Here is an 11,904-nt window from a genome sequence, read left to right as displayed (position 1 = left end):
TTGTGCCCAAGCTTTAACTTCCTGCCTGATGTCTTGAGATGTTGCTTCTTTCCTCATGATGCCATCTATTGTATGAAACGCACAACAAGATGCTGCCATCCCCGTATTTCACAGGTGGGATTGTGTACTCAGGCTCGCAAGCTTCCCCCTTTTTCCTCCAAATGTAACGATGGTTATTACGGCCAAACAGTTCAATTTTAGTTTCATCAGACCACATGACACGTCTCCAAAAATAAGGTTTTTGTCCCTTTGTGCATTTGCCAACTGTAATCTGGCCTTTTTTTATGTTGCTTTTGGAGTAATGACTTCTTCCTCGCTGAAAAGCCCTTCATCCCATGTTGCTACAGGACTCGTTTCACTGTGGATAATGACACTCTCTTACCAGCTTCAGCCACCATCTTCACAAGGTCCTTTGCTTTTGTTCCTGTTTTGATATGCACATTTCACACCACACCACAGTCACCTCTGGGACACAGAACGTGTCTCCTACCTGAGCAGTATGATGGCTGAACATTCCTATGGTGTTTATACTTGCATATAATTGTTTGAACAGATGAATGTTGAACCTGCAGGCATCTGGAAATTGTACCCAAGGATAAATAAGATTTGTGGAGGTCCACAATAGTATTTCTGATATCTTGTCTGATTTCTTTCGATTTTCCCATGATGTCACGAAAGGAAGCAATGTGTCTGAGATGTGCCTTAAAGTACATCCAGAGGGGTGCCTCCCATTAGTTCAAATGTTGATAATTAACCTATCAAAAGCTTTCAAAGCCATGACATCTCATCTGGTCCTTCCCAAAAAGTTTGAAGGCATAGTAATCTTATTGTATGGAAACTTCTGACTTTGAAGAAAGTCATAAAAAATATCTAAAAACATTCTCTCTCATTATAGTGGAATTTAGCAAACATAAATGATTTTGGTAATCCTAACAGAGCTAACACAGAAAAAGATTTGTCTGATTTATTGTCAGACAGTGAAAAAAAGGGTTCTGTGTCTTTTTATACAGTGTAGGTAAACTTCTGGTTTCAACTGCATGTCTGCAGATTCAGGACTGCAATTCTGACCCTTCTTTATCACAGCTGCACCACGTCACACTGAATGTTTGCTAAAGTGCACAAAGTATAGCTTTAAAGGTTTATGATCCGAAATAATACTGATGGTTTAAAAGATTCATTTGACCCATAATATTACTTTGAGGTTATGGTTTTAAAAGCTTATTCCACCCTAATAATGTTTTCTAATGAATAGTCCATAGTTTTAAAGGTTTATTCCACCTAAATAGTACCATCTTATTAAAAAATACTTTCTAAAGGTTCATTCAATCCAAAATACTACTTACAGAGTTATGATTTTAAAGGTGTATTCCACCAAAAACAAGTTATGTCTAAATACTAATACTCTGAAAGGCTTATTTTGCCAAAAACTACTTTCTAACAAACAAGTTATAGTTTTAAAGGCTTAATGCATAAACAAATACTACTTTCTGCCCAATAACTAGTGTTAAAACTTTATTCCTTCCAAATAGTATTCTCTAAAGAGTGACTTATGATTAGAGGTTTATTCCTCCCCAAATGCTACTATATGTCCAGATAATTTTCGTTTTAAACGTTTCTTCCATCAAAATAGTATTTTTTTAACAAATAGGTTGTGATTTTAAAGGTTTAGTCTACATAGAATAATACTTTTTTGTCCAAGAACTTATTCTTTTAAAAGTTTATGTCACCAAAGATAGCACTTCCTTACTAACAACTTATGCTTTGTTTCATTCAAAATAGTACATTCTAATAAATGAGTTGGGGTTTAAAAACATTATTACACCTAAAATTTAAACAACAAACAATTTTTATCCCACCCAAATAGTACTTAGCAACTAATAAGTCATGTTTTAGAGAATTATCCCCCTCAAAGCTGTACATAGGTCTTTCTTTGGGCTAGTGTACTACAAATGATCCTCCAAATGTCGATCTGCAATACAGTCAATTTTGCTGCTGACACATACTATTCCATAAATTTTTTTAAAAAAGTAAATCGAAAAGAAAAGAATAGACAGGAAATTTCGACTGCAGGATCTGTAAAAGAAAAAAAAGGTGTATATATGGTAGCAAATGTCTTTCTATGGCAACTAAATAGATTGTGATGCTCCGGGTTATTCGGGTGAACAAATCGAGCGGCCCCAGCCAACACGCTGTGGGCGTGGCCGTGTGCTGCGTCACTCGGTGACAGCTAGCTGTCAGAAAGTGAGTTCATTCCCCTGAGCCGAGCGGACGGAACGCCGTCGATACGGTTTTGCCCTTCCTATCTAGCACATCGACTGAGCGAGACAACGGACCGACCTTTCGACCGAGCCCGGCCATGGACGAACAGGCAGGGCCCGGCGTGTTCTTCAACAACAATAACAACTCTGTTTTACCCGGCGGTGGGAAAGGACCACTGCCTGATGGCGACGCTGGGGAGGCGGCTCGGGCGCAGTATAGTATCCCGGGGATCTTGCACTTCCTGCAGCACGAATGGGCCCGTTTCGAAGTAGAAAGAGCACAATGGGAGGTGGAGCGGGCTGAATTACAGGTAAGAAACACCACATTTAATGCATAGACCACCTCATATTAGTGACGCTAGCGGGGCATAGTGCCGTTCCTGTTTAGTAAGTCGCGGTTTGTTTCTGTGTTTGATTGTTCTGGCTACCAGGCTAGCTTGTTAGCTTTAGCTCAGGAGCTAAAGAAGCTGCAGCGCCCCTCTGACCCAAACTGCACGACGACTCTAAAACCACTAAACTTGCCTTCTGCCTTTATGAGCTCGAAGACAGGCTTTATAGGTTGTTTACATGTGAAATACATCCAATTAAAACACCAAATGATTGCTTTATTTACTAGCAAAGTAGCTAATGTGTAGCTCAAAACGTTATGTGGCTACACAGAGCGGCTACATGCCTACTTATAGCTACATGTATAGCACCCCGCCTAGATTTGAGCTGAATTTTATCTCTAAACCCACAAATAAATGAGGTGAAAAAGAGGTGATGTGTTCCTTATGTACTTTTTGAATTTTTGTTGGCTGTCAATGCCGGCAGACAGCACACAGAACTCAAGAGACTCAGGAGTCAGGATGTCTTGTTTATGAATCTTATTGTAAACTAGCTGCCATGTCACTGCCACTCCTGAAGACAGGATTTAAAATACCGTTGTCCGTCTTTTGTTAAAGCCACAAGGCTTTTAATGGTCTTACAAAGTGGTCCACTATTTAGACAGTATAGCAGACCATTAATTGAGGTCCTACCAGCTCAGTCATAGTGCTGTTTGTAAAATATGTAACAGTGGTAGTTTTTCCAGCAGTGAACCAGAACGCACCTATAGGGGCAACCTGAACAAACTGGGGTCTTGTTCAGTGTTTGGTTTGCTTTAACTAGAAGTTAATGTCTATCTTTAAGGGTGAGATTTAAAAAAAAAATTTGTTAGCATGTCAAGTTAGCCCATGTTGTTTTTTATTTGGCTTTCAGTAGAGATGTTTATAATACCTCAAAGTTGTATGTCTGGTATGTTTGTGGCTTTGTGAAAAATGACTTGGGACACAGTGTGCCAAACCATTCTTTTAACCGAGATGAGTAGCCTGCTTATTATGGCTTAACTTGTATTACCATGTCTAATGTTTGGAAGAAGTGATTTTCTTTTAAATCATGTAGACCCAGTTGTTGGCTGGATCACACACAAGTGACTAACTTTTGCAGTTAGACAGTGATTAGCTCCGCAGACAGACTGATCTCGGCAAACAAAGAGAGGAAAGGGGGAGACACTGCATTGTTTTTAGATTGGTGACGTATACCCGATCACTGTAGTAGGGTTTTGACTCATCAGCCTCATGCAGCCCTTTTAGTCTGGCTGGTGTATTCAGCTTCCTGCCTGCTGTCATGAAGCAAGCTTATCAACGAATAGAAGCTGCAGCAACTGCGGCAAAGCACAGGGAGGTTGCTAGATGGCTCGCCGGGTGGTTTGTTTGTGGCGGTAAAACAATGCGCGCTCAATTTGAGTTCTTGTTTTGTTGCACCTAACCCCGAATGCAAAGCTGTTTTTTGTTTTTAACATCATTTGACCTGGATGACAGTATTTACAACTTCTGGCTTGCTCATGATTGCTCTCTCATCAGTCGAACACAGGATCCAGAGTCCATTATATATTTTGTTTCTATTTTACTGTTGTTCATCTTTTAATAGCTTTCTGTGCCAGCGCTACACTGTATCAGAGCTTTATTGAAAAATCAGATATTGAAAAGTTTCCACGTTGGATGTAACCTTGTTTTGCCCTTGAGGCATTCCCTTATATTGCCAACATATGTGGTATTTTTACCTATTGAAGGAGCTGATGTGTTCGCACTCAGTGAAAGGACGACAAAAAGAAAACAAGTCATTTAAATGAACGTAAATAGACATGCATGAATAATGAAACGCTCCAGTAGACATAGCGTCCTAATGGAAGATACAATGCATCTTCATCCACAGTACCTTCTTTTTTGTCCACTTCATCCCTCTGCAGCACACTTATTCAAGTCCACACACTGTGGTTTAGTTACAGAATCAAAACTGATATGTTATCTTGCATGTTTGTCGAAGGCTGCATACCTAGCATCACATAAAATACCTTCAAAAACGTACATGAAACAAGCTCACCACCCAGTGAGGACTATTCTCCCACAACTTTTTTTATTACTAATTGAACAATCATTAGATGACAGACAGTTGAAACTGTGTCTCACGTAGCTGTTTGGGAGGAAGGCAAGCCTCGCAGCTTGGAGGAATGTTGTCCAGCCAGCCTGTTGGGTTAAGCTCAGAGCCACTCCTCTTTACTGGAGCAGCACAGAAACTGTACATGCCTGGCTTCTCCTGCTACTGTGCAATTTCTGTGTAATACATAGGCTGCTGTCACTCATGGTTAGGCTTCAGCTGAGTGGGCATTGATAATTCAGTTGATTGACTCAGCCATTTGCTGAGCTAGTCATAGGTTACTGCTCCAGTTAGTGTGCAGTATTTTATCGTGGTAAGAAAAGTAACTAGGGCAGCAGATAAAGATTATCAGTTAAGCTATGAATATTCCTTTGAATTTTAAACAGATGAGTGAAAATGACATCTGCACACTTTTACAGTGCTTGTTGTGCTCAATCAATAATGAAAAGCCTGAACGATACACAAATTGCAATTTTACGTATATAACAGAAATGGAACAAATCCTCACCCTTCAGATGTGATGACAACCGACTGCCAATCCTTTTGCTTGTTTAATGGCTTAGATATTCATTTTTAACCCTCTATTGATTTTTTTTTTAAATGACTTGTTTAATCTAGAAAATTGTGAAAAATGTCTCCCATGAGAAATACCTTATTTCGTTTGACCAATAGTTCAGCAAATACTAATTTCTCAGAGGTTGAAAACACACAATTTCTGTCAGAATTTGCTAAAAAAAATAAATAAGAGTATTCGATAGTCAAAAGTGTATAGAGCAATTATTCAGATCTAAAGAATAGTTAGTGAATCTTTTGTCCTTATATGATTTGTTTCAACTTTCACTCATTGATCATCCAAACGACTGTTGATTGCTTTCCTGTTGAACGCCTGAACAATTATTTGACTAATGATTTGAGGATCCAGAGTAACTTTGTATTGGCACTGAAACTGGACGATGGGTTTGCCTGTTTGTGTGAGTTTAGTTAGATATGTTGTGTATGCCAGTCAAGTGCATTGATTATTTATTCTTAATTAGAATGATGAGGAGAAAGAGGGGGACAGCTCACTGAACGTGATTATTTTATAGGTTATTTTGCATACGTAATGTAGATCTGCTAGAAAAAAATCCTTGTGCGAATTTTAATGCTGATTTGATTGAAATCACCCTGCTCTACTGATTAACGCAGATCTTTTCCAGGCCTGATGGCTGAGGATGCATCAAGTTACATCCTGTACAGGCCAGGCACTGCTCCAGTGAGTCTCATCAGCTTCCAGTTATGGGGAAATCCCTGCTCCATAGGATATCTCCTTGCCAGAATTATCCGTCAGCAGCCATAATTTGACACCGGGAGAAGGTTGAAGGTGACTCAGGGTGTAAGGTGGCTTTATGTGGCTGCAGACTGAAACGTGGACCAACTTATCGTCAATAGATAGAAATATCTCTGGTATTTCTAAAGAAAAGGCATTTGCCATGAACAAGATTATTACGTGTCCCATGCCATGGACGTGCAGCTAACTGCTTCAATACCCTGCTTCAGTTGGATGACTTATCACCGTGAATGTGTGTTTACTTTTGCTAATGGCAAAGCTTGAGGCATATTTAGCTCAATGGTGCGGCAATAAGAAGGACGGAACCATGCACAAACATACACACATGCCGTGGCATTCAGAAATTCGGGAATGGGAGTCACCGTAATTCCTCAGTTGATACCACGTCCACCCCCAAGCTGCAGTTATTTTTGCCCTTTCAGTGTGCGCCTCGGAGTGGGAAAGTACAAGAAAGCACATGGTTGCTTACCAAGAATATGGGAGCATAAGTACGGGTTTCTCAATATTCCTGCCCTCAGATATTGACATACGTTTTAGGAGCTATAAAAACACTTCATGTAGAAACTAAGCTACGCAGTGGCCCAAATCCTCAATGTTGATATTCACCAGAAGCCTCACAAAGGCTGTTATTGCAGCTCCTATCAAATATTCACCGTGTACAGATCATAGAAAGTGGTTTAAAAGGGTTTGCTTTTTTTCCTGTGAAAAGAGCCTGAAGGGACCCATGTTTATTAACTAAAGCCTGGCCCCCTGAGCTTTGCTCCACTGTCCCCATTGGACGGGCACCAGAGCCTTTCTCTGTGCTGTGGAGCTGCCTCGTCGGCCTGATAATTCCCCTCTCCTTTTTCCATTCACACTTACAGCCTTCATCTGTCTACGTGGGCGTGCAGGACAGCTGCCTGGTCGTGCCACAAAGTTGCCTGCCTCCTCCGGTTTTTACAGTAAATCCGAGGTCGCCAGTCAGTCAGAGTTGTAAATTGGTGTACTCACCAGATCAAATTGCTGTTGTCTCAGTGTGTTGTGGTGATAATGTGACGTAATCTGGTTTGTTGTTTTCCACTTTATGATGCCACAACAGTGTTTCCCTGTCTTGAAAAGTGATTAATTGGAGCAATATTTTCTTTATACTTCTGTTTACATGCAAATATAATTCTGTTATATTATGCAACTTTTTATTCATACAATATTTTTTTATTCTTGGACGCGAGTATGATTACAATGTATAACTGAAGACAACTTGAGAGGGTTTTTTTTGTTTTTATTTGGAAAAAAAACACTATTTACAGTTGCACTGTTTTACACTAATGCAAAACTGTTAGAGTTACACATTTTACACTATGCCCTGCAATTCTGCACCATGTGTGTACTAATGCGCTTAAATATTCTTAAAGTAGTTTGTAAGAAGAAGGGATGGAGGCACTAAGGACTAAAAAGTGAAGTTTGTGCCTAGCAGGCCTTGAATGCCAGAGAGAGTTTGAAAATTGAGATGGTACTTACTGACTGAGCTTCTTGTGGTGCCACACACACACACACACACACACACACACACACACACACACACAGAGGCAGAGAGAGAGAGAGAGAGAGGCTGGGCCAGGCCAAAGGGCCTCAGCTGCCTCCTTGTTTCCTCTCTCTCAGGAATAGAGCACTTTACCAGCTCTGTCTTGCACTGACCATTTGCAGACTTTGTACATCATCAGACTCATCATCCTTGTTAAATCCCTCTTCTCTCCTTTCAGATCTTCTTCATTCTGCACTATGTTTCTACTCTCTACACCTAAGCTGCTGTTTGACCGTGGTTCTACACAGACTCCACCTTAAAGCCACGCTACCTGCTTGTTAGGGAAAATGCTGATGTTGAAAAACTTAGCTCCTTGCCCGCATGTGTCCGTTTGTGCATGTGCGCTATGAGGCTTATGTAATATTAATGCAGCAACATGGGATGCAGCATCCTTGTCCTCGAGAAGCCCAACACAGCGCCTTTGTTTGCGCTCTCTGTGAGGTAGCACTGCCATGTCAACTCGATGTAAGCTTTGTGACGCCAAAGTGTAAAAAGAAGCTCAAATGGAATCTCGTGATAAGTCGAACACAACAAATCTGTGTCTTTGTGAAAGTTTAGGGTAAGAGAGAAGCTGTGCTTTTGACTGTGAACAATTTCTTGCAGTGTAAGGATTTTGTTTAGTTTTCTGGGTATTGTAGAAGTGGTGAAATGCCTGACTTATACCCAGTGATGGAGCAGAAGTCTAAATCACAGTTGAAGCAGCTCACTGTCTCAGCCTACCCCTCATAGTAAATCCTGAATCTGTACCCGTGGACGTGAGTAGAGTAGATCAATGTGCAGTGTCTGCTTTTGAAGGAGTGATCACAGGTCCTCAGTATTTCACATTGTAACTCGCTGGTTTTATGGCGCAGTAGGTGCAAAATGGAGCAGTGGATGAACTGCACACATTTGAAATTACTTTCACTGTGTTGAGCACAAAAGGAGACAGAAAGATGGCTGGATGTGGAACTGGAGTTAGTCGCTACTAAAGGTCCATTAGGAGGGTAACATTATATGAAATAGTGAAGTTTATATCAAAAAATGGTGGGTGGAATGATGATGTATACTGTGAGAGTCTCCCATCAGAAAAACTATAATAGAATGCTTTACCATTTATATTGTAGTTGCTGTCCCTTTAATTTCTCTTTTTTTGTATCGTACAGTTGTACAGTATCATGTGCAGTGTTGCAAATCATTGACGAGGGATTCTGTGTTGTGACAATACTGAACTTCATTGCAGTGATAAACTTGGGCATATCAGGTATTTTATAGCCTTGATTTGATATCTATATATATATATATATATATATATATATACACAGGGTATCTGCAGCTTTTGAAAAGTGTTAAATTCAGATTCTTTAGAAGGCCTAAGATGGCCTAAAATGTGAAATTTACTGTAGTCTTGAGTATTTTCACCCTTTTTGGCTATTGGGAGACATAACCTACTGACTTTATAGGCTGCACCATTGATCAGTAACTGGTACTATTATATTTACTGGCTACAGTGAATAGGTAACTCATTGTCTCATAATGAACGACTGTCAGTTTTAAATATATTAGAGCTGAACAGTATCCCAAAAAAAACCCAAACATATTCTGATTACTTTAAGAGATACTATAATTCAAGCAATGCTAAGATGCCTTGTTTAATTTTCAGTCATTACATTTAAAAAGTAAATCAGTCAGATCAAATATTTTCATAACTGCTTGAGCTGCATTTGAATTCTTACTTACAAAAGGTCTTGAATCTTCTGACCAGACAGAAGCCATTAAAAAAACATTCTTATATGAATGTATCAGTGGTTTTTGACTGACAAATGTCATTGTTTTTGCCATTTTACACTTAATTGATAAAGATTGAACCTATTTCAGGTGAGCTGTTTCAGACACAAACATGTCATGTTAATCTGTGGTGATCCTTTCTGGGAACAATTAGAGAAGACACTGCTGTCGCCACACTGCAGTTGTCTCCAGCACTTCTGTCTTGCTTCTGTTGTTTTGCTGCTTTTTTCTGTTGCTACTAGTGTAATGGCATGTGTGGAATGCACTTGGCCAGTTATCAGGTCGGCGATCATGGTGCTCATTGCATTGCAGTAACTCTGAGGGTAAACCCGGTGTTCGCTGAAAGAAAGGTTGTTTGCTTTGTAAATGTGGGATTTACACCAGCCCCTTTCTGTTCCCCTGCTCAGACTGTGGCCGAAGGGCCGGCATGTGTGACCATTTTGTTTGTGTGTGAGCCTTGAGGTTGTATGAGTAGCCGCTGGATTTCTTTTACAAATGGAGTGAGTTCAGCCTTGCCGCAGAGATGCATTGGGTTTTTCACAGTGTTCACTCTGTGTAGATTAAATGGCCTCTTTGTGTTGTAGATGTCTTTAGCAATGACGCAGAACAAGTCTGGAAGAAACATCTCTGGCATTCACAAATCTCAGACTAGAAGGTCTTCTTTAATTATAAATAGTGAGGATGTGGTTCACAGGCATCATGCATTCACTGACTGAAAGTTAACTTGAAAGAAGGACATAACATTTGGTGAAATAGTTTTACTCTTGCTTTTGTTGTTTGCAGTTTACTGCCAACACGCTGTGGTTAAATAATCTACTTGGTAACTTTGTCAATGTCATGCAAGCACAGAGCTGCTAAAATGAAGCAATAAAACAGCTTTCTTGTAAATAGTCCTGCAACAAAGAGTTCTGACCAACATCAAGGACTTCAGTGTCCCTTTCAGTACTCACCATAACTGGGGAAAAAAAGCAGAACTGACACTGGATCTTATCAGTCCATTTTTCCTTGTTTTACTAATGAAACTAAGGGTAGATATTTGACTTTCAGACTAGACTCACTCTGGGGCAAACCAGAAATTATTGTGGCCAGCTGTCTGACCAACTTACCGTACCAGAATTTAGAGGTTAGTGTCTGGTGCTTGTTTTCTTCTCTAGCCATTAACCTATCTCTTCTTCCTCCTTTTCCTGTCTCTGAAAAGCCCAGCTCTCTAGATGGATGCCCCATTCTACATGTCTCTTGCTCAGACAGACTAAGGAGCCCTTATCCAGCAGCGCAATAATGCAGTCAGTGTGAGGCTGGGAATTAAATGCTTCCTGTGTCTCTTTATGGCCAGAGTTGACTCATTGCATTCCTCTCAAGGTTAATGTTTGATGGAAGAGAGATGGCAAGCCAGAGATTCACAGAGCTGCTCTCTTCTCTATCTCTGGCACGACAGGATGCCAGGAGTCCCTCGGCCAGCCCTTCATGTGGATAAGGAAGTGGATGGTTGCTCGCTATCTCAGTCGACGCAGATGTACAGTTTCACCTACAGTGAAAAATTTGTATAACCAAAATAACAACCTTTTGTTTGGAATAGGATTTGCTTAAAGCTAGGTTTCACTGTGTGGCTTTACTTTCCCTTGGTTTGTTTAAGTAGGTAAGATTTTTCTCTGGTGGCATAATGATGGGACATTTTGGTTGTAATTTATCGGGCGAGGGTTGAGTCAGCACTCAGAGCCAGAGAGATCAGCTGTGTTCGGCTGGACATCAAGAGACACTAAATGGAAAATAGCCCTACAATTAGCCTTATGAGGTTGTGCTTTGGCCCAGTTACTTGTGATACAGTTTCAATGCCCCGAGGCAGTGGTCCTCATTGATATTTGGATTGGAGCCACTTTAGCCAGAGTAAGTTATTTTGAGAGCTGCACAGTCTGATCCAATCCAAACCGTGATCATTTTCCATATGCAATATTTTCCTAATGCCCTGTTTGAACCTCAGCTTCCACCTTCCAAAGACAGGACAGTAAAGTGATACACGCTTTACTGAGCAAGTTATTATTAAATCCACTTTTTTCCTCCTGTTATACGTAAATGTTTTTAATGCACCCATCATGACTAATCAATATTTTTGATCAAGTAAAAATGAATAACTTACTCACTCTTCTCTGATTACCTTGGCTTTGCTGGCATTTTCTCTGTTCATTGTCTGGCCTCCTTCATGTCTCTGTATCTGATCTTATAAATGCACCAGATGTATTTTTGTGAAGTTTAATCTTTTTTGGAGCTGCCTGTTTTGCTTTTTTTCTTGTTTTGGCTTTTTGTGTTAACACTTAGTAATGCCGGCGTAAGGATGTAGAAAGTCAGATGCATCTCAAATACATTAGTATGGATTCAGCTGACGATAGATGCACATAAAACACGGAACTGGAGATGATGTGGATGTAATAAGTAGAGTGTTTTAAGTACTGTGCTGACCCACCGTTCAAAAGCATCAATTGCTGGCACCTGTGCAGATTGTTAGCATGTGACTGCTGGTAGCTAAACTAGTTTGAATCCTA

At 40.2% G+C, this 11,904-nt stretch overlaps 1 protein-coding gene across 2 annotated transcripts in view; it reads left to right on the top strand.

Moving 5' to 3' along the window:
• Positions 1-2,212: 2,212 nt before the first annotated feature.
• Positions 2,213-11,904, top strand: part of LOC110949323 (striatin) — a 29,055-nt gene continuing 19,363 nt past the window's right edge. Inside the window, exon 1 of one of the 2 annotated variants that reach the window (XM_022191286.2) lies at positions 2,213-2,569. In XM_022191286.2, the coding sequence (XP_022046978.1) occupies positions 2,357-2,569 (213 nt within the window). In that variant the 5' untranslated portion in view covers positions 2,213-2,356. The remainder of the gene's footprint in view (positions 2,570-11,904) is intronic. The other variant, XM_022191287.2, reaches the window with a different exon arrangement.

Source organism: Acanthochromis polyacanthus, chromosome 15, assembly GCF_021347895.1.
Source record: "Acanthochromis polyacanthus isolate Apoly-LR-REF ecotype Palm Island chromosome 15, KAUST_Apoly_ChrSc, whole genome shotgun sequence".
NCBI classification, from domain to species: Eukaryota; Metazoa; Chordata; class Actinopteri; family Pomacentridae; genus Acanthochromis; species Acanthochromis polyacanthus.
The sequence above is the reverse complement of the archived record's forward strand: the minus strand, read 5'-3'. Positions and strand labels throughout refer to the sequence as shown.